This window comes from Schistocerca americana, chromosome 4 (assembly GCF_021461395.2).
Source record: "Schistocerca americana isolate TAMUIC-IGC-003095 chromosome 4, iqSchAmer2.1, whole genome shotgun sequence".
Classification (NCBI taxonomy): Eukaryota; Metazoa; Arthropoda; class Insecta; order Orthoptera; family Acrididae; genus Schistocerca; species Schistocerca americana.
Genome location: NC_060122.1, coordinates 442,371,368 through 442,395,775, shown reverse-complemented (window position 1 = coordinate 442,395,775; position 24,408 = coordinate 442,371,368). Strand labels below are relative to the sequence as shown.

The window sequence follows — 24,408 nt, the reverse complement described above, 5'->3', positions numbered from 1 at the left end:
AGTAATGCCTGTCTGTGTAATAGCAGGAAGGCAGCACAATCAATAAATAACATGCAAGCATAAAACAGTGCATCCTAAAGCATACTTACACTCATTATCATGATGTCTGCCATGCAATTATTCCAATAATGACAGCCAAAACTACAATTAAACACATACAAAGGATGCATTTCTTCGTTCGAACTTTATTCTGTAAAATTTCAGAAAGAGGTAAAAAAATGAAAACCAACAAATAAAAAAGGTCTTTACTTCTAACACACACTACTTGTAATAACAGTAATTTGCAAACAACATGAAAACTAATTTTAATTATCTACAAGTTAGCAATAACTGTGATTTTGCTACTCTGAATAGCGATATACATTCATAATGTCATTCTAAACAGCAAAGAAACTAACTTCCTGCCAGATTAAAACTGTGTGCCGGACCGAGACTCAAACTCGGGTCCCGAGTTAGAGTCTCGGTCTGGCACACAGTTTTAATCTGCCAGGAAGTTTCATATCAGCGCACACTCCGCTGTAGAGTGAAAATTTCATTCTAGCAAAGAAACTCTTAATTATGCAAATCTGTCGGTTCTCTATATCAATCATTTCCTCAAGTAATTTTCCTTTTCTTTTAAAGCATGTTTCAATCGAAATTAAGGTACGAAAATTCTCTTAAAGTATAAATATAAACTTTTATTGACCGCATACTAAATTAAACCATCTGCAATTAATAAATTAAGTAAATATTCTACTATTTTGATACATCAGTAAATGAAAACTCTTAAAATGCTACCTCTGTGTAAATAATAAGGTACTAACAAGCTAAAATGTTCTAAGAGATGAGAGATCCCTCTAGAATGTAAGCTTCACAAGCCAATTAATATAGAATAAAATCTATCACATGACAAACATTTGAAATTTTATGATTAAGTGGGCATCTGAATTAAATAGTATGTAGCTTCATTTCACCTCTGTATTATGCTATTTTCCAAACACAGCTACAAAAACTCTTATATTAATGCCAGCACTATCTGCGACACACTTATGCCAGCTTTTTTCCATGTGTCTACCGAGTGGTTATAACTAAAATGACAGTGTGCTGGTGCTGCAGTGCAGGCTGTGCACATTGCAAGATACTGAAACATCAAAGGTATGTTCATTAATTAGTGTGCTCATGGAATATGCAGAAAAAAAGAAAAAAAATAGGTCCAATTTCTGCCACTAGGTGAAAATATGGTGCTGTATGTAGTGAGAGTGTGAAATATTCCCCGTATGGGACACAATGGTTATTGAGAAGAAGACCATGCACTGCTGGTAAAGTTGTTTTATCAGGAAGGCAGCAAGGTCACTGACAGAAATAGTTGCAAAGAGGCCCCACGTCAATAAAAGGGCTAAAGAATGTGATAAAGAAATATGAAGAGACAGTTGAACTAGGTTGTGCAGCAGAGAGGGCAGCAGGCCATTCCCATAACAGCTGTTGATGAAGTTGCTGTAGCTACAGCCAATCAGAGTGCATGCCTCAAATTCTGCGGTCAGTTCTCGAGCTGTGTCACAAGAATTGCCTTTCCCCTGGTTAACAGTTCAAAAGATTTTATGGTGCATTTTACATTGGTATTACTACAAGACTCAATGTGCACCAAATAAATCCCTCAAGATAGGCTACAACACAATGGCTTTGATCTTCGTTTTTTGGAACTCACAGATTATTATGATTATGTGTGTGAAGGGACTAAACCACTGGGTCATCAGTCCGTCCTACCATGAGAGAAACATGTAAAAAGGTAAAAATGGGGATTTGGCTACTCAAACTATACAAACAAATCAAAGAGTTCGAAAGTGCACGACAGTAGTTGTAACACAATAGGTAAATGAAAACAGAGAGAACCCAGGCAGCATCTTGCACAAGAGTGTCGAAAGGCACAACAAGGTGAGAGGTGAAGAAAGTAACCTCCAGTTGCTTTGGTGGATACCCACCACAGGGACGATCTAGCCCCCCCCCCCCCAACCACCCCTAACATTGAAAGTGAAGAACTATTATAGATTAATGTAAACTATGCTCTCCCTCAGGAAATGCAACACTTTGGTAGTGGCTGTCTCATCATCTGCAACCATCTGAAGCAGTGAGGTAGGCAAGCTGGGAGTGTGCCACAGATCAGCCAGCAGGGCTCACTCACTAAGATTACGCACTATCGTCAGCAGACTACCGTAGCTGCAGTGAGGAGGATCCTACCGACACAGAAGGGACTTGTAGGTGAGTCTCATGTGGCCAATGTATAGTCGGCACACACAATGGAATCTTTCTGAGGGACCTGGAAATATGTTTGCCACACCTTAGTGGACCCTTTAATTGCTCCCAACTTGTTTTTGGTTGCAGTAGCCTGCCAATCCAATTACCAGAGTCTCAAATTATTGCATCAGAGTTGTAATCTTAACTCTGTGCCCATTATCCTTAAATCAAGTTGATCTCCTGTAGTTTTGTCTTTAGCCGAATGATCACTGGGCTCATTTCCTGGAATACCTATATGGCTCAGTGTCCAGATGAAGGTCACTGTCTTTCCAGAGCAGAGGTGGTCAGCCAGTACGTCCTGGATGTTGGTGATCAAAACAATTTTAAGGCAGCATGGGGTTATGCCTTCTAAGCAACTCGTGGAATCTCTACAGAACAGAAAGTTCATCGTGACGTGGGATTTGACGTATCTCAATGCCTGACAGATGGCAACCAGTTCTCCAGTGTATACACTGCAGGTACTCTGCAGAGAGTGCTTCTCGTGTCCCCTTGCATGTGCAAAAGCATAACTGACCATGTCCTTGACTTTCGATTCATCTGTGCAGATGCATACTGAATTACAATAATCATAGAGGAGAAGGGTAGGATCAGCATCCTTCTTGGGGCCACCCAACTGATCTCCCAGTTTTGGGCAATGCACAATCAGTCAAAACGGCTGGTTATGGAACAAAGTTGAGTGACATGGATGGCTAGGCATCTAAGAGACTGTGACTGAGTAACTTGCCACAAGCTGTTGTCATCTGAACCGCAGTAGTGGGACAACAGCTTCCGCCAGGAAGCTGTCAACAGGGCTTGTACGGAAGGCCCCCATTTCCAACCACATACCAGTGTGTGAACAGTGTCCAGCAGGATCAGTATGGGCCGTACTGCCGACCCATAGGCAATACACCCATAGTCCAAGCAGGATAAAATCACTGCTTTGTAAAATCTCACAAGAACTGTGCCTCTCACAGCCCACAAGGAGTGCCTAAGAAAACGGAGTGTGTTCAGCTTCTTCATGCAAGTTGCCTTGAGCCAGTAGACGTGGCAGCCAAGTTAGAATGAGGTCAAATAAAACACCTAAGAATTGGAAAGTTCGAACGACTTCAAGTAACTGGTCATCAAGATAAATTTCTGGGTGCAGGTGCACAGTCAGAAGTTGACAAAAATGCATAACTTGTGATTTTGCAGGAGAAAATTGATAGTTGTGATTCAGGTCCCAGTCATTGACTTTCCAGACAGCCCCCTGAAGTTGGCACTCAGCAGTGCACAGTGATGCAGAGGTGTAATAAGGACAAGGTCCAGAATGAGATTTTCACTCCGCAGCGGAGTGTGTGCTGATATGAAACTTACTGGCAAATTAAAACTGTATGCCAGGCCGAGTCTCTAACTCGGGACCTTTGCCTTTCATGGGCAAGTGCTCTACAAACTGAGCTACCTAAGCACGACCCACACCCCGTCCTCACAGCTTTGCTTCTGCCAGTACCTCGTCTCCTACCCTCCAAACTTTACAGAAGATCTCCTGCGAACCTTGCAGAACTAGCACTCCTGAAAGAAAGGATATTGCGGAGACATGGCTCAGCCACAGCCTCGGGTATGTTTCCAGAATGAAATTTTCACTCTGCAGTGGAGTGTGCGCTGATATGAAACTTCCTGACAGGTTAAAACTGTGTGCTGGGCCGGGACTCGAACTCGGGACCTTTGCCTTTCGAAAGGCAAAGGTCCTGAGTTCGAGTCTCGGCCTGGCACACAGTTTTAATCAGCCAGGAAGTTTCAAGGACAAAGGTCATCCATGTACAGTGATGAAGAGACTGCGGGGCCTCCTGCATTTACCATGCCATTGATGGCAATAGTAAATAATAGTGTTACACTCAGAACCGATCCCTGAGGGACTCCAGTTTCCTTTACATACTGGTTGCAGAGTGTCGAACCCATCCTGACCCGAAAAAACTGGAGAAATAGGAAATACTGGATAAAAATGGGTAAACTACCCCAGAAACCCCACTCATGCAGTGTTGATAGGATGTGACGTCACCAGGTGGTATCACAGGCAATCTGCACGTCGAAGAACACAGCAATCACATGGCAATGCGCAAAAGCATTGTGCACTGTGGATTCCAAATGAATCAGCTGACCTGTGGTTGACCGGAAAGCTCAAAAGCCACTTTAGAATCACGATATGTGCCCTCTGGCTTCAAGGCACCAACAAAGATGGTAATTGACCATTCATTCGAATAGTTTACACAGCCCATTAATCAGAGAAACTGTCCGGTAGTTAGTTAAAATATGTGGGTTCTTTTCCAGTTTCAGAACAGGAATAATAATAATAATACCTTTCCGCCATTTAGAGGGAAATACTCTCTCCCACCAAGTCTAACTAAAAAGCCCAAGGACATGTTTCATGCTGTCTGAAAGATGATGTTTGAGCTGTAGCACGACACATTGAAAGTGCTGTGCAGCTCCCATTCACTAAAAGTGACATTGTATTATAGAGAGCCGTATGAATGGAAAGGTAGCAGGTGGCACTCAATGAGGTGTTTCCCAGTCAGGAAATGAGAATGGTAATTACAGCAAGTGGACACTTCAGTGAAGTGCGCTGCAGAACATTTGGCAGGAATGACGGGATCAGTGCAGATGTTACCACTGACAAGGATTCTAGGAACAGCCATGGTGGTGGATGGCTGCTAATGCAGCTGAGTTTAGTCCGCACTTAGGGTGGTAGGGTGTGGGATCGCGTAGTTGAGACATATTTCTCCCAACACTCCTGCTTCCCTTTCTTTATTAAAAATCGTGCTTTTGCCTGGAGTCTCTTGAATGCTATTAAATTATGCATAGATGGATGGTGCTTGTACCGTTGAAGTGGCCTGCGGCATTCCCTGATAGCTGTGCCTATATCTTCAGACCACCGGCGGTCATTGAGATGAGCTGAAGGAGTAGGGTATCAATGCTGCTGCAGCACGAGTAATATTATCAGTGGTATCTTGTACCAATTGGTCAACATCAGTCACATGACTGGTTGCAAAAGTGGCTGCAGAGGAGAAAGCCTGCCAAACAGCTTTCCACAGTGATCAACGTGGAGCAAGTTCTAGATGTCTGTGAGTGGAGAGGGAGAGAACAATACGAAAATGGCCACTGTCACAAAGATTGCCGTGGACACACCACTGAATCAGGGGTAAGATATTTGGGCTGCAAACTGCGAAATCAATTGCTGAAAACATTATGGAAATGGATGACATGTGGCTGGGGAATATTCTCTAGGTGGATGAGGCATATTTTACTCTGCACAGTGCTGTGAATGCACAGAAGTGTTGCGTGTGGGGTTCTACTCTGCCACATGGTATGTACAAACATCCATTGGACTCAGCTCATGTGACTGTGTGGTATGGTTCCACAAGCTCCTTCAGTCTTAGTTTGTTTTTCTTTGAGGAGACGACACCTAACAGTACTGTTAGGTGTACAGTAACATTTGAACATTATATGGATCTCCTTATGTAACACGCGATTCCAACTTTACAAGAATACAACTGTGTCCACACCATTATTTTCAGGTAAGATGGTACAATGCCAAATGTTGCTTGCCTGGTGAAGGACCTGCTTCGAGAAGCCTTTGGCAATGACCACATCAGCTCTAGGCAATTTCAAGATGTGTAACCTCCCAGATTCCCTGATAGATCTATGCAACTTCCCATTGTAGGTCTATCTGAAAGATCATATCTATCAACGATGTATCTGGACTCTTTCTGTTCTGAAGGATAGCGTACAACAATATGTCACTGCTTACACCAAATATGTTACGAGCAAGTGTTGACCATGCCATGTTACAGATGCATCATGCTGCTGAGTCAGAAGATCATATCAAACACAAGATTTAACTTGTGACCATTTCTAATAAACGTGCCAGAACCACTGTCATCACGTGTGTGATCATTCCTTCCCTTCTCCTGCACCCACACCACATTCTGACTGCTTAAGCACCATATTTTCATCTGGTGGCAGACAGTGAAACTATTATTTTTTTCAGCATACTCCATGAGTGCACCAATTACTGAACATACCTACAATGTTTCAGTGTCCTCCACTGCAGCACTCTGAACACTGTCAGTTTAAAACCACCCTGTACTTGCTTCATCCAACCACAGATTTTCCTAACATGACCCTATTTAGTATCATTTTAATGTATTCACATTATACACATTTGTATCTACCAGGATAAGTCTGTCAGTATGTCGAGCAACAACACATTTACTCGTATCTGCCAAATCTATTAACACACTTAACTATTGCATCAATTATTTTTACAACCAGATTTTTTTATATTTGTCTGCATATTCATCACTGTACCACTTTTTGTCCCTTTTATTCCCTCCTTACACTAACAGTTACTTCAGTAAGTGCATACTCCAAAGCCAGGTAACTGTCTTCTTACTTTTTCTTCACGCCTGCTGATAGAGTAAAAGAATTTTTGGGTCAAGTTTCGAGTGATTATGACATTTGGTACCTCAAATTTTACTCCATTCTTCACACGTGTTTTAGTATGACACAAATCACTGTTAATGATGTCTAAAGACATTTATTTACTTTAATAGCTTTAGCATATTTCTAAACACTATGCTTTTTTCCCTCTTTACTGCACAGCAACTACTTTTTTTTTCCTTTTTGTGCCTTGCTGAAAGAGTGTATCAATAAAGAGACAATTCATAAATGAGCCTTGTGTTGTCTGCACCAATGTCTCAACAGGTTTTGGGTACAATCACTTATTGTTTAAAGTATTTAGTGTCTATGATTTGCAAAATCAATACAACCTTTTTTTTTTTTTTTTTTTTTTTTGTAATGAAACAGATTTTCAGTGACAGGGCAGAAATGCATACAACAATACTTACCAGTCTGGCTGCCTTCAAGGAAAATCTAATGGAGGTAATAAAGGAAGTATTTGTTAAGGGGCATTTCAGTGGTAAATTAGTGACAGCAGATCCAGTTGCAGAAAACTGAAGTCAGCCTGGAAAATTTGTATATAAGGTTGCTTTGGAAGCATTTCCCAAAGCTGAGATTATTTGAAGGCATTTCTAAAGAGAAAGTGCACAGCCTAAAATTTTGTGGAATAATTTGAAATAAGAAATGAACAAAGATACTATGAGTAACTTGGTCAGAACAGCCAGAAATAGTAGCCATGTGTGCATGAGGTATGGCTACTTGTGTGTGTGTGTGTGTGTGTGTGTGTGTGTGTGTGTGTGCGCGCGCGCGCTTTTCTGAAGAAAGCCTTGGCTGAAAGCTCAGCGGGTATGCCTTTTTACTGGACCTGTCTGCAACTCAACTCACTATCTTAATGGTGAGTAGCTATCTATCCTCTTCATAACTGTTGACACTCCAACCTGGACTTTCCATTGTTTGAAACACTTTATTTATTTTTAATCTGCAGGATTTTGGGTAACTTACCAGGAGAACACTTTTTGTTCAGATCCACTTAGCCAATGTCCAAAAGTGACAGAACAGTTTATAATAGGACAACAACGCTGTGTGCTTATGAAAGGGCTTTATAAAATAAAATAAAAGAATACAATTCTCAGAAAGCACTTTGGTTCAAAACAACGGAAGATATATTCAACAGAAATCAAGCAGAAGAAGAAAATAGTCTGCCATTACTGCAACAAGCCAAGTCATGTGATCGATGTCTGAAGTGGATTGCAGATGGAAGGCCACAAAAAAATCATACACCATTTATAATTCTCAAGTCGACCACGTTACAGATAAAAAAGAAAGAAAGGAAGAAAGAAAGAAAGAAAGAAAGAAAGAAAGAAAGAAACTTGTCTGCAAATAACGGAGCATCATGCCATGTTACTAATGAACTATTTTTGCCAGTATATAGTATTATGACAGCAGATGGGCCAACTGTTGCAGCAATATGTGAAGGAACTATAGATAATGAAGCAGCAAAGCAGCAATAAACAAAAGTTGGCAGAAAATGACACATGGAAATATATGATAAGTTCCAAAAACTCAAATGGACTTAATTCTGTTCTTGCTGCACATGATAAAAAAAAAATCATATACTGAATTCACATCAGTAGAAAACCATATTCTGAAAACTGGGTCAAACATGGTACTAGGGGGAGCACAAAATAACTTTGAAGGCTTCATCAAATTAACCATAAGAAGAAGCGTTAACTCTCATTTGTTTTGTCACAGTAATGCATTCAGACAGGTCATTTCAGTTTTATCATGAAAGATTTGGACATTACAATGATCATCATAAGAAGAAAATTACCTAAAAGTAGTTGAACAATTTTGGTCTGATTTTTTACTTATGTGAAGGTTACGTTTATGGAAAAACTAACAGACCTCCTTTCAGCAGAAGAGAAAATGCCACAAAGCCAGTACAGCTCACTCATCAGAGATTTGTGATCGATTTTGAAGTTTTTTGTGTCTGGATACCATTATTTTTCGTTTTTTAAATATGACTGTACGGCAAATTTCAACATGTTTATTTCATCAGAGGCAATCACGAGGCTGTTTCTAAATTGAGGCCATTTATAGCTGAAGCAAAACTGTTGGACACTGTGTTAATGTTCTTTTGTGTGATAACAAAAGTTTGACAACAAAAAGGTTATCTTCATAGACAGGAGATAGTTCAACATCCAGCAATGCCCCACAATCCATGGCAAAATGTCTTAGATGAAAGAGAGAATCCTTCTCCATATGAAAACAACTAGAGCAATGATGCATGCTCACACTAATATTCCATGGAGTCTCTGGGCCAAATGACAAATTCAGCCACACATGCTTTAAAATGAACAGGGCCTTACAAAATAGCTGGAGTATCTCAATATGAACTGTAATATGGCAATAAACCTAGGACATAAATTTATGCCTATTCCATTAAGAAAAGAATGGATACGCCTCACGGCATTTCAAGACTCAACAACTCAGACTGAATGTAGGTCGGAAGCTAATATTGAAAATGAAGATTACAAAATTACTGATTAAGATATTATAAGAACAGAAATTGCTGAAATACAGTAACATAGTTGAGGGATGACCAAGCATCCAATAATACATGAAAATTGCGAAGCTTCTACTTTCACAGACTGTAAGGACCAACAAACATTTGAAGAAGCCTTGATAATAGATTAAAAATGTAAGTGAAAGGGTGAAATGGAACAAGAAAGTGCTGCAAGACAATCACACATTGTTTTTGGAAGGTATTTCCCAGGAGAAACGAGCTGTTCCCTGTAAATCAATTTATTACATAAACGGGGATGGCATGGTTCAGTTGATGAATTTATGGCTACACATTTTTCACAAGAAACAGGTGTTTACTGTGATTTTTAGTCCTGTGGCACATACATTGACTATTCACACCCTCTGTGTTGCTACAAAGACAAGAAACCTGCCGAGATAGTGTGTGGAATGCTTTTTTTTGTATGGTGATTCACAAGATGCCCATCAATATGAAGCAATTTGAGTGATTAACTGGATAACAATGATGCAATCCAGTTTAATACTGTTTTCTCCCCAGACAGATTGCAATTTCTTCATTTATGAAAAAGAGTATCTGGCAATCAAGCAACCTCTTACATAGCATTCCGACGATTACTTGCTGTTCATTTATACATGTCCTTCAGTTTCACAGTCCAATCCCATAAAATACACTCCGCAATTTTTGTCTCATATTTTCCCCTGAACACTCAAACCTTTTAGTCTGTCACATTTTAATTCTCTTTTATATACTCAATAGTTGCATATTTGATACACTTTGGATTACGTGTTTCTGTAATAGGCATTTAAATTTCTGTCTCTTAAAACCAATTTCATTATTGTTTGAAGAAGAATAATTCTGTCACCATACAACTAATCATAATGTTAAAATGAAATAACAAGCCATAATTTCTATGCATTCAAGCACTGTAACTGAAATAATATAAGAAAATTCAAAATAGGCACTTTACAGCTTAAAAATGCCTATTTTGTATGAAGACGACTCAAATACTTTTTATTTTAAAAATATATCGCTTCATTTCGAGAAACTGCCTTATCATGACAGTGGAGCCATATCTCCATCACCTAATAAATAACATCCACTAAGTAAATTGCACTGAAACCACTGAACAGTACAGCTACTGCTTACTTAGCATACAGCAACAATCTACAACACTGGTATTCACACTACCATCTATTAATTTCATTTCTATTCATAAAATATCATTAAACAACATGCAAAGAAGTGGTAACTTATCAAAAATTTTACGGTAAGCATTTAGACGACTGTTAACAACAGTTACCTGATACGTGGCAGCCTGACGAAGCTGTTCTGTTCCTGACCCAACTGAAATTTCAGTCTTTTCAACACTTGCTTCAATGCTGTCTATAACTTCCCCTTGATCATGTACAAGAGCTCCAAGATCCTTAAAAATCTGGTTTACATCCAGTATATCACTCTGCAAAATTAAATCACTTGTAAAACAATGTCACAAAGAGAAAAATTTGTATTCCAAACAGTTGTAGTAAGACAGTTTACCTCCAGCTGACGAATGGCCTGTTCCTGTTCTTCTATAAGCTGCAGATTTCTTTCTTCTTGGAGTTGGGCTTGTTGCCTTTCCGAACTATCTTGTAATTCTATCAACTGACCAGAAAAGCGACCTTCTGAAGAAAAAAAAAAAGAAATAATAATTAATCACTGAATTACTCTACCTGCATATCCAATCATTTACACAAGCACTTGGTTCCCCATTCTGGAACAACAACAACAAAAATTAATCCTTCACCCGCAACAGCATCTTCAACTGGAATTACAAATAGGAAACAGTGAGTGTCATGCCATTAAGTGAAACTGGCAAATTCCATGTGAAATATAAACAATGGACTGAGTAAAGACAACAGTTCACTGCATACTGACTGCACAGAGTGAAAAGGGGAGTGATGAGTAAAAGGGAGCGGTGACGGGGGATAGAGGACAGACAAGCAGACTTTCAGGCCAGGGTGAGTGCAAAACCAAAAGATATGTTAAAAGGACAATTTTCATTCATACGATTTAGGAAATATGGTGATGGGACGTAAGGATCATGATGATGATGATAATAATAATAATGTAAAGTATGGTGAATATGGCGGGTGGGGCAGCAGCTCCCAGCCAAGTGTTTTGATTGCATCCTGAACCAGTTTTGCTTTGTGTGCAGGTGCATTGTCGTGTAAAAAAATTACTTTGCCATGTCTTCTGGCCCATTCCGGTCTTTTTTCGATCAATGAATAGTTCAAATTGATCATAGGTCTGTAGTGATTAGTTCTCACAGTTGCACCGGGTTTTAGAAGCTCATGATTCACCACACCTTTCTGATCCCACCAAACACAGAGCTTTGTCTTCTTGCTGAATCGATCTGGTTTTGCAGTCGATGTTTATGGTTGTCCCAGATTAACCCATGATTTTTCCCGTTTAGGATTCTTAAAATACATCCATTTTTCAATCCATGCAAAATTGGTTTTCTCTAATGTCTTTGAAGTAAAATTTGACAAATGGTTTTTCGGTTTTCCATCTGTCTTTCATTCAATTCATGTGGCACCCATTTTCCACACTTTTGGATCTTTCCCATAGCTTTCAAACGGTCAGAAATTGTTTGTTGTGCAACATTTAGCGTTGCTGCCATTTGCTTCCGACTCAAAGTATCATATTCATCCAATATTGTTTGCAATTCGGCGTCTTCGAACTTTTTTGGTGGTCTTCCATGTTCTTCATTTCTTACGTCAAAATCATTATTTCTGAACTGTTGAAACCATCTTTTGCATGTTGCTTCTGATAGAGCATGATCACCATATGCCTTGACAAGCATGCAATGTGACTCTGCAGCTTTTTTTTTTTTTTTTTTTCAAATGAAAACAAAAAATTAATGCTTTCCACAAATCATCACTTTCTGGTACATAATTCGACATTGTTAACACGATGAAAGCATATGATGATGTTTGTTCCATGACTTTATGTGTACTAAATATCTTTGACAGATGTCATACCAACCAAACAAACAAAAATTAAGGCTCATCCACAACAAATGTTCCCTATAGACACATCTGTATCTTAACGCTCATTTCATACCGGTACACCTGGTATATCTACTGAAAGAATGGGCATGCTGTAGCTATTCTACAGTACATTACATACTTCCTCCAGCCCAGAAAAATTAAGCAAATTGGTTGGTTGTTTTGCATTAGGTGTGGTCTGGGTTGAATCTTTGGTGGTTTATAAAAGCAGCATTTGTTCATAAGCAGTTTCTGAGAAAACAAGAGTGGGTACGGGAGAGGAGACAGTGACTGTGCAACATACTGTAAATAAATGGGAGAAAAAGGAGACAGTGGGAAAGAGAGAGTTACAGGCAGTGGCAGTGAAAGGGAGATGAGTGTGAAGGCTTGCCACTGGCCTCTTACCTAGCTTGCATTTATCATGAGTCTCTCACCCAGCACCAAGTCCCAAGCAACTGGAAAAAACATAGGTGACTCCAGAGTACAAAATGGTAAAAGAAAGGATCTGAGGAATTACAGACCAATATCCCTAACTACTGTTTGCTGCAGAATCCTTGAACATATTCTCAGTTCAATTACATTAAACTTTCTTGAGAGCAAAAAGCTTACGTCCACGAATCAGCATGGATTTAGAAAGCATCACTTGTGTGAAACTCTGCTTACCCTTTTCTCATATGATGTACTGAGAACCATGGATGAAGGGCAACAGGCAGATTCCATATTTCTAGATTTCTGGAAAGTATTTGACACAGTGCTCAACTGCAGGCCATTAAAGATACAAGCATATTGAATAAGTTCAGAGATATGCGAGTGTCTTCTTAAGCAATAGAGCTCTTGTGTGTTGTCCTCAGTGCTGAGAGCTCATCAGAGACAAACGTATCATCAGGAGTGCCCAGGGAAGTGTGATAGGAGCACTATTGTTCTCTGTATACGTTAATAATTTGGCAGACAGGGTGGGCAGCAATCACTGGTTGTTTGCCGATGATGCTGTGGTGTACAGTAAAGTATTGAAGTTGAGTGACTGTCGGAAGAGACAAAATGACTTAGACAAAATTTCTAGTTTGTGTGATGAATGGTAGCTAGCTCTAAGCATGGAACAATGTAAATTAATGTGGATGAGTAGCAAGAACAAACCTGTAATGTTCGGATACAATATTACTAGTGTCGATCTTGACACAGTCAAATTGTTTAAATATCTGGACGTAACATTGCCAAGTGATATGAAATGGAATGAGCATGCGAGAAATGGTTGGGAACGTGAATGGTTGACTTTGGTGTATTGGGAGAACTTTAGGAAAGAGCAGTTCACCTGTAAAGGAGAATGCATATAGGACTCTGGTGCGACCTGTTCTTGAGTACTGTTCAAGTGTTTGGGATGCACACCACATCAGATTGACAGAAGAAGTCGAAGCAATTAAGAGGCAGGTTGCTAGATTTGTTGCCGGTAGCTTTGAACAACATGTAAGTATTACAAAGATGCTTCAGGAACTCAAATGAGAATCCCTGGAGGGAAAATGACATTCTTTTCAAGAAACAGTACTGAGAAAATTTAGAGAACTGGCATTTGAAGCTGACTGTCAAACAATTCTAATGCCACCAACATAAATTGCACATAACGACCATGAAGATAAGATACGAAAAATCAGAGCTCATACTGAGACATAAAAACAGTCTTCTTTCCCTCGCTCTAGTTGCGACTGGAACAGGAAAAGAAATGATTAGTAGTAGAACATTGTACCCTCCACCATGCACAATCAAATGCACAGTGGCTTGCAGAGTATGTATGTAGATGTAGATAACTCCTGAACTATGTCTCATACAATGATATAATTTTTCAGGTACATTCAGTGGTAAATTTGGATACAATGTGCACATCTCTTACCACTATTCTTCTTCTAAAACTGTTGAATTCCACACCTGATTCATTCTACTTAAACTGGTCTTGATCGAGTCAGTCCATCTTGTTCTGAATTACCCTCTTGTCCTCAAACTTGGCTTCCATCATTTGTTTTGGTATTCCTCTGTCTTACATTCTCTTAACATATCTAAACCATTTTAATGTACTCTTAAAAATTGGACCATTCAGTTTTTAACTCCGGTTTCCTTCCCAACACCTTAGTTTCTCACTCTGTCTCTCCTCGTTTTCCCAAACATAATTCTTAGGAATTTCATTTCAGTGACTTGGATTTTACTCTTCTCTTTTCTTGTTGTGTCCAGGTCTACACTGCTTATTTCAACATGGGTGTAAAATATGTCTTGTAAAGCACTTTCTAACACTTCATTAGCACCTCTCTTCCCAAGACTAAGCACCTCAACATGCTGGTAAAATGCAATCCATTCTTGTTCCCTTTTGCTAATTTCTACCTGTATCCTTGCATTCTGCTTTATCTCACTTCTTAAATGTTTAAAGTTGGCACAATTTCAATTTGCTGTGCTTCCATATTGATTTGTCCTTTCCCTTCTCTGTCTCCTCTGGTTACCACCACAGTCTTACTGATCTCCACGGTGCATTTTAAATTGGTGACCTGCAACTGAGACCAGGTGATTTTTATCATTTAGCAAGAAGGATGGCCACATAAAAGGCGGTGTCATATTTATAGGATGAATTGTACATGACAAAGGTGCTTTCACAGACAGTCCTGCCACTTTACGAGATAGGAAGTATCTGTGACAGGTGTAGAACAGAATGTGGCGAGTATGTGCAGAGGACTCACCTTGCATCTGTGTCTTTAGCTGCTCTATACTGGAGCAATAAGGAGTTGTAAGGAAAAGTACTCCTCTAACTAGTTAGTGAGTGCAGACAGAAAAAGCATCATGAATATAGGAGAATGCAGCACTTCTACATGTCTAGGTCACAACTACCCTTGCTAAAAAATTATGAGGCAAACATTTTTTTAAAATAATTGCATTAAACAGGATAAACCTACTAAATGAACTCTCATCTATTCTCTTTCACTATTCTCTTTCACTTTCATTTACAAATCAACACAAACACATAAAGAAGCACTGTTACCTACAAATAAAATTACAATATTCTGATAAGATAAATGCATAAAATAAGGGAAAGACAACCACTTACCTATAGAGGACTGGTGCGTGGTGCACAGAAACACGTAATAGACAACAGCTGACAACAGCTAACACTAGCTTTCGGGCTCCTGCTCTTACACACATACACATATACATATACATATACAATCACACTTGAGACTTAAAAGCACACATTTACTAGAAAAAGAGCAAGAGTTCAAAAGCTAGTGTTAGCTGTTTTCTATTACATGTTTCTGTGTGCCATGTACCAGTCCTCTATAGCTAAGTGGTTGCATTTCCCTTATTTTATGTCATTAATTCATGAAGAAATTTCCATTATTGCAATAATACAAAAAGTAATAATAAATAAATGGTTATTGAACAACATGGGTGTTGTGACTGGCTGCTCAATGGAAAAGAAGGTTGGTTGGTTTGGGGAAGGAGACCAGGCAGCGTGGTCATCGGTCTCATCGGATTAGGGAAGGATGGGGAAGGAAGTCGGCCGTGCCCTTTCAGAGGAACCATCCCGGCATTTGCCTGGAGTGATTTAGGGAAATCACGGAAAACCTAAATCAGGATGGCCGGACGCGGGATTGAACTGTTGTCTTTCCGAATGCAAGTGCAGTGTCTAACCACTGCGCCACCTCGCTCGGTGGAAAAGAAGGGAGAAGGGGGGGGGGGGGGGGGGGGGAGAGGGAGAGGAGAAATTAGGCAGCCACCCAGAGAACATGTTACATATTAACATTCCCTACATAACAGCTTAGGTACAGAATTAGACAGGACATCAAATCTTAAAACACTTACCACATTCAGTGGATATACCTAAAAAATGCTTTTCTACATTAAAATTTTGGGCTTTTATGAACTCTGATCCATCTAGAATGAGGATATGATACTAGAAGCTTCACAGATTAAAATGCCTGTTGATACTTCATGAAATATAGCAGAAAGATAAACTGTAATATTATTCAGCACCTTTTTTAAAGTCCCCCACCTAGACATCTGCCTATTTTCAATCACACAAATCTTTTGGGGATGATCGTTGTTGTATAAAGTTTAGCTTTAAAATTTTTAATGTAACAATACAAATCTCAAATACATTCAACATTTCTAATTACATTTCACGAGTATAGGAAACAACAGATTAAAATTTCATTCAAATTGCAGGGTGGTTAGACTGTGTCCACATGAATTCATAGCTGCACATAACTTTGCCAGTCGTAAGTTTAATAAGATTCTTTGAACAGGAACACACAATAACCAGAGCATATATAATTAAATGGCTGCCAGGTAGTTACATACTGTTATAAGTGTTTTCTTTTAAATTGAGGAGGAAAAAATTGACCAAAATGAAATAAATATTTTTTGCCTCTGCAACAAAGTCTCCAAATTTCTTCCTCTGCAGTCTAAAAAATGATTTTAAAAAACTCAAGAATACTATAAATCCTGTTGAAGATCAACATAAAATAAAAAGATTTCTGACAGTGTTACTAAACAAAATACATGGTTCCAGTTTGATCACAGCCTTAGAAATGAAATGGCATGCTCTTAAGATGTTGCATTAGACTTTTTTAACAGTGTTTCACTATGTTCTATGATTACTGCAGCTCTTAGTCAAATTAAAATACCAAAGATGAACACCATTTGCTTGGATCTGAGTGTTGTTTTACATCTCAAGTAATTTTTTATTGTAATTGTCACTAACAATTACTGAACTAAAATGAGCTGACTCTGGAGGAAACAAAGTTTCTTTGGTTTTGCTATGGACTGGTAGTTGGTAGACACCAGACAAAGATCAAGTGTTGAATGTTACGAATTCACAAATAATGTGGGAATTGTAAACTGTGTTCAAGTTTACCTGTTTTAAGGGTGTCTCTGATATGTGACATCTACTTACAACTATCTTTGGACAACAAAATGTGGTACATGCAAGGCCTGGCCCCTGCAAACTCGACCACCACAATTGCAGATATGCTTCATGGGCCAGGTACGGCCCCTGCCTTACCTCAGGAGGTTGTTTCTCAACAGAAAGGTCACTGAGTGTTTACCACCAAGCCTTCTGCAGCAATCACAGCATCTGGAAGCATTAGCCCTGCCGATACACGACATGTAGATTGCAGTAAAAAGTGCAAGCCCCTATTTGCGTCCATGCTACCACTGTCCACGTGTTTTCCTCTGCTGACTGTTATTTGGGTCACCACTCCACCCCCTGGCGGGCAGTTCAACAGCAGGCTCCAGGCCAACTGCCATACACCCTCGAGCCTAAGCACCGGACCGCAATGCCTGCTGCTGCTACCCAGAACCGACTTGCTCTTTCACTGGGATTAAAGCCACTGGATGCCAATCAGTCTCTCCAAAAGGTCCCACTTTGCCTGGATCACGGCCACTGTACACTTGTCTGCCACTCCGAAAGGCGCTGCTTTACTAGACCTGCTCCTCGATTGCCGAAGTGCTCACAGCCTTGTGCGTCCACGTCAATACACATCCACAGCACTTCCCTACACATCCCCACTACTGACATTTGTGGATTTCATCAGAGTGGGCACTCTCCATGATCGTCACAGAAGGATATTTCAGTTTTTCTCATGTGTGGATCTCCATCCTCTAAAGCCGTACTGAGTTAGTTTATGGTAAATAAACAGTTGTTATTCCAATGCATACATCTCAATCACTATCTCAGTACAGCACTTGGCCAAGAATATTTCAAATGGCGATGATGATAATGGTTTTGTGAAATAGTGCTCTTCCCTTGTCTGTCATACTACAATTGCTGACAAGGATAATGGTTTCACAATATGCATGACAAGAATAGTCACAAGGGCTCTCAGTATAGTGCCTGCTCAAGATTCCCCCCCACTTCAATGCCTGCTCATGTTTTGTTGGCTGCAGTGCAAGCACCTGGTCTCGTCTGTCACCTGGCCATCTTCCCTCTGCCACACTGACCCTGATGATACCGTGTTATGTCACATTCCACCCAAATGATGCAGTTATGGCCAGCCCCTATCCCGAGGGTGGTGGTGCCTAGAAAGCGCAAGGATAATGAGGGCCCTCTTCACATGTGTTTCACTGTTCTTGTTTTTCTGGAGCAGGGTTTCCTTCTTCCTCAACTGTTCACATATTTTTCTACCCAACTGAATTTCCTTAATAGGACAGCCTATTCGCGTTATTGTACTGTATTCAAATACTACTACAGTGTAAGTGTGCCCAACTGTGTACTTGACCTGGACTGTTCATGCCTTACTAAAGTGCAAGCGTGTCCCCATATATCAAATATAGACTATCAATTCCTGGATTCAGTATCTGTGTTCAATTGCATATATGCCTCGATTTTGGTAGCCATTCCTCATCAATTAGTGTTCATGTTTCTCAGCAGATGCAAGTTCTCGGCAATGTTCTCTCTTCTGTGTACTTCAGGAGGTTCATTCATGTGCTGTTTCACCATGTATTCTCTCACTTGCTGTTGTTGGTCTGCAACTTCCTAGTGTTTCTATGTTCATTCAGGCCCTCGTTCACTTGCAGTGTATTCTTAACAGCCAGAGCTATTGATGCCTACAGCAATTCCAATCAAGGGCTGAAAAATTCATAACCTGCTGTGGAGCATCATTTTGTACACTCAGGTCCTCAAGTTATCTTGAGAATTTGTAGGCCTTGGCTGGTCATGAGTACTAAAGCGATCAGCCTCATTTCACATTTTCCCCCACCATTTCTGAGCAAAAGCAGGGGAAAGAGGGGAAAACTGCAAAGGTGCAGCATTTAAACAACAGTGGAGATGGACTGCATAGTACTTTGTTTTATATTTTACATTTCTCAACAACATAGGTCACAAACAAAACAAATGTTCAGTATTATTTAATTATTTTTGGCTTGCTGAAGATTTAATTTTTATCTGGTACAAACTGTTGGCATACAGGTAGAGACAGACAATTTTACAGACTTTCACATTCAAGTTGCCATGTAATCATGACTGATTTTGTTTCATAAGCAAAAAACAGTCTTTCACACAATCAACATATTGTAGCACTTTTTCAGCCTCATTGCAGAGACTTAGAAACTCTACCTGAGGAAAACAATGTAGGCGACCTGGACAGTTCTAAAGTAAAAATATTTGTCATTAAAATTGGAATTATCTTGCAGATCAGTCAGTTACATCTGTGCATGCACAGTGGCAGTTTCAACTGACATGGCAAACAGGCTCAGAAACAGATGTAAGATTGACAATATCCTCAAAATCATTGAAAAACTATCCTTGTGATTCTTTCAAGGCCACCAGGTATTCTTAAACCCTCACATTTTCTTTAACACCAGTGAGCATATGGAACTGGACTATCTTTGACAGGATGTGACCCTTCTACAATGTGATTTTCTTTTTAAACTCTTCCCCGTCTTACCATGGGCAGTCTGCAGTCAAGTCCACTTAAAATGTGATTCCGCAATTTACTTTGGATGTTCTAATTTTTGTTCCTACACTCCTTTTTCCTTAAGTCCAAAATGGTGAGCTGCAAATCAAAACCTTGTTCCAGGCATGCCCCTTGACTTAACCAACACACTTTGCAGTAAAATATGAAGTCGCAATACTCTTCGTTCAGTTTGTCAAAAACTGTTGCAACTGACAATAGAATAAAGCATGCGACTTCAGAAATTTTACTACATGTACCACCAATTTCTTCACATGCTTCAGGCCTGCAAGTTTGGTAGAAAGGGCTTTTCGATGTACACTGTCAACTACTACTTTAAATTTTTTCTGCATAATAGTGGAATGTTGTTTTACAGAAAATAAGCAATACCTGCTGCTTATGCAAATTGAGAATGCTCATTCTTCTCTTCTGTCAATACCATTCATTACAAAGATTGTGATCATAGATCGCTAGACTGCCTCTTTTTGGGCAAACAGCCACTGGACCAGCGAATATCCTTCATATCGCAAACAAATAGCGAAGGTTAAACAGTGCTGACAGCATTATTCTGCTGAACTTAGAGTGTTGTGCTGAGCGAAAAATGCTGCACTGCAATGGTAAATGAAATTTCATGCTGTTTCAGGTACTTCCAAGAAGGACCAAGCACAGCCAAGTGACAGGCCGAGCCTTGGCCTGCACACGTGACTTTTGGCACGCCAAGGCCAGTGCTGATCAACACCAATGAATTGTCACATTCTCCCACAATGCTGTAGGCCAACCCCCCCCCCCCCCCTTCCCCCTCTGTAGAAAAAACACTAGTACAATGTTTGACTCAACTCCAGCCTAATAGCTGCCACTGAGATGATATAGTCATCACGATACCTTTAACTAAATTATTTTAGTTAGGAACATACTTCTTTCAGAATGCATTTTTCAACTGTTACAAAATCTGCCACAAAATCTAAATTGCATTCATCTGAACAGCTTACCTCCAAATGGATCTGCAAGACCAGAATTCGCACGAACCCTCTGCACCTGCTCCTTTTCCTTTTGAGCAGCAGTTCTCTGTGTTTCTTGAAACTTGTTAAGAGCTGTAGTGAATTCATCTGACAGGCGTTCCTTTTGCATCTTCCATTGCCTCTGTAGTGTAAAATGAAAAATCAGCAACAAAATGTTAGAGAGCACTTACAGAAGAAATTCTTTTACTGAAATAATAATGGCATAAAGATGTCAATTGAGGTAATTGGAAACAGAGATAAAAAAGAGAGGAAACAGAGGGTGGGGGAGAGGAAACAGAATTATTGATTCAGTTTTGTGATTATTTATTTATTTTTTTTAGCTCCAAATTCCAGTTCCCATCTTTTTTTTCTGCGGTGCAGTTAAACAATGAAGGTGATAAACCATCCCCTAGTCTAATGCCATTGTTTTCATTTATTTCAAATGGTTGAGATACTTCTCCCACAACCTTAACTTTAGATATTGTATTTGTTAGGGTTTCATGAATTATGTTTGCTAAGTTGGCTTTAAATTCAAATTCTCTAATGATTTATTTACTGTTTTTCTGCACATCAAATTAAATTTTTTTTAAATAAATAAATGATACTTCTATAGATTTGCTGGTTTAAGTTTTGCATTTTTGCATTGAATTATTGCTTTTAAGTTGAAAATCTGTTGTGTGCAGGATCTTCCCTTTCAAAAACTGCCCTGATATTCTCCCAGTGTTTGAAGTTTCTTCCATCCTATTAAAGAGAATTTTTGAGAATATTATTCTGCCACTGGCAGAAGTTACACTGCCCTGTAATTGCTGACATTTCATCTGTCTCCTTTTTTTATGTAGCATGTGGATTAATGCTATTTCCATTCTTCTGGAACTTTGTTTTCCAAATGTTGGCAAAAAGTAAGTGTAGGTCACTCTAATCTTTGTTTCTGACCATTTCAATACATCTGCTGTAATGAAGTCTCCACAACTTGATTGTTGCTTTTAGGTGTTTTGAGGGGCTTCATGATTTCTTTGCTCTTTAGTGGTCTCAATATTTTCTGGTATTTGTGGAACCTCTTCTTTAATCCTATTTTTCACCATTTTCCTCTTTGTAAGAAAGGCTTGGTGCCATTGCATGTTCAAAAGTTTGGTACAAAATTTCTAGTACTGTTTTTGGTGAAAGTTTCTTTTATTTCTAGAAGTTGTTTTCTGGATTATTTTTTATGTTTCTTTTCTTTGTCGTCTGAACACTTTATTATTATTATTATTATTATTATTATTATTATTATTATTATATCCTCTATATATGACAATGCATACATAAGATGGCATAGCATGCTGCTTGATGTACACAGTTCTGAAGGAGACCACTGATGATCGTAACTGGTCAGTTGTGAAAACATGAAAGTGATTGTGTATGGAAATAAAATTGTTAAAATATTAAAACTAAACAAGAACATGCTTGAAACTGTAGACAAACATTCATAAAATTAAGGATCAGACACTGTTGTAATACATGTTCTTTAAGTTTCATACAGTTCTTATTCACTCATTATAATGAAATGGTCAACACTATTTCAAGTAAACCTGTCAGCTTTTCGATAGATTTTGCAATCTTTCTACATGACAAATACAGGGAGAGTACAAAAAGTAAAAGGAAATTTCTGATATTATGAAACATGGCTGAAAAGTATTTGTACAGTAACAATATCATGAAAAGGAAACGTGCTACTCACCATACAGCATAGATGCTGAATCGCAGAAAAAAGATTGTCACAAATTAGCTTTCGGCCACACACACACACACACACACACACACACACACACACACACACACACACACACACAAACCTGTGGCTGGCTTCAGTTGCCTTGACAAAGGCCATACTGTCTGAAAGCTAATTTGCGACAATCTTTTTATTGTGCCTATCTGCGATTCAGCATCTCCACTATATGGTGAGTAGCAACTTTCCTTTTCATAATATTGTTACGTTCCATCCTAGATTTTCCATTGTTTGATAAGTGTTTGTACAGTGCTACCCATACTGGATATTTAGTCTGTTGTCAGTCGCCAAATGGTTACATTTGCTTTTTATAAAAATTGATCAGAGAATTTTCATTAAATTTTGCTATAACAACAGAATAAAATGCTTCCAAGTTTTATAAATGTTAAATACTGCTTTTCATGAGACTGCTTGGAATAAAAGGCTTACAAAAAATAAAAGAAATGATTGCTAACTGTGGTGTTGTCCTCTGTTACACACACAACATCTAGCAACCCACACTGAGATTCAACAGCTGGCACTAGCAAGTGCCATATGTATCACCAGACACCAGCTGAATAGCACACCTGCATCCAACAGAAAGCTGAGGCCAGGGAAATGCCTCCATGAAACAAGTGCAGCGGCATCTCTGCACAGATATATATATATATATATATATATATATATATATATATATATATATATATATATATATATATATATATATATATAAAAAAACAAAGATGAGGTGACTTACCGAACAAAAGCGCTGGCAGGTCGATAGATACACAAACAAACACAAACATACACACAAAATTCAAGCTTTCGCAACAAACTGTTGCCTCATCAGGAAAGAGGGAAGGAGAGGGGAAGACGGAAGGAAGTGGGTTTTAAGGGAGAGGGTAAGGAGTCATTCCAATCCCGGGAGCGGAAAGACTTACCTTAGGGGGAAAAAAGGACAGGTATACACTAGCACACACGCACATATCCATCCACACATACAGACACATCATGTCTGCTTGTGTCTGTATGTGTGGATGGATATGTGCGTGTGTGCTAGTGTATACCTGTCCTTTTTTCCCCCTAAGGTAAGTCTTTCCGCTCCCGGGATTGGAATGACTCCTTACCCTCTCCCTTAAAACCCACTTCCTTTCGTCTTTCCCTCTCCTTCCCTCTTTCCTGATGAGGCAACAGTTTGTTGCGAAAGCTTGAATTTTGTGTGTATGTTTGTGTGTCTATCGACCTGCCAGCGCTTTTGTTCGGTAAGTCACCTCATCTTTGTTTTTATATATATATATATATATATATATATATATATATATATAACCTAACCTAACCATATATATATAAAAAAATCACCAAGTGCCTGGTCTCAGTCTTGTTTTAGATCTTGAGCCAGCTTTGTCAATTCATGTACTACCCATTTCCTGTGTTTCTAGTTATGATTTCCTGGACTTTGACTGCTAATGAGAATTATAGATTGTACTTTAGTGTGGTATGAGCCGCATCATTATGACTAAAGTAGTTAATGCATCTTGTTGCTGCCACAACACTGAGGAAAGCGTTCTAGCTAGAGTAATAAATATCAGTATGTGTTCCATGTGTGTTATCCTGTTTGCTTCACAGTTCCTTCCCCACTGCAGACAAATCCTAGGATACAAAAGCTGACAATGAGGTACTCTTCATCCACGCAGAGTTTCAGTCCTGCCATACTGTCTGACAATGAACGGTTTCCAAGGACTTATATGATGGTGTGTGTGAGCTTCTTACTTTTGAAGGGACTGTGGAGGGCGATTGGGTCACTGTCTGGTTCTGTTAACATGTGGTTGTGGCCACTGGTCCTCATGGTTAACCAGACACCAGAACTAACTCAGATATTACAGGGGCAGCAGAGGTAACAGTTACTCCAGGTATCTCAACTGGTTCAACTCCAATGTACAGTAACAGTATCTCAACAAGCAATGTCAATGTCAGCATACAAATTCAGAGA

The 24,408-nt window shown here is 39.3% G+C and overlaps 1 protein-coding gene across 2 annotated transcripts in view; it reads right to left on the bottom strand.

Annotated features, from left to right (window-relative positions):
* The window catches only part of LOC124612959 (syntaxin-12-like), a 58,197-nt gene that overhangs the window by 16,346 nt on the left and 17,443 nt on the right, over positions 1-24,408 (bottom strand). The window contains exons 5-8 of one of the 2 annotated variants that reach the window (XM_047141481.1): positions 20,666-20,816; positions 10,763-10,887; positions 10,527-10,682; positions 90-190 (exon numbers count right to left, since the gene is read on the bottom strand). In XM_047141481.1, the coding sequence (XP_046997437.1) occupies positions 98-190; positions 10,527-10,682; positions 10,763-10,887; positions 20,666-20,816 (525 nt within the window). In that variant the 3' untranslated portion in view covers positions 90-97. The remainder of the gene's footprint in view (positions 1-89; positions 191-10,526; positions 10,683-10,762; positions 10,888-20,665; positions 20,817-24,408) is intronic. The other variant, XM_047141482.1, reaches the window with a different exon arrangement.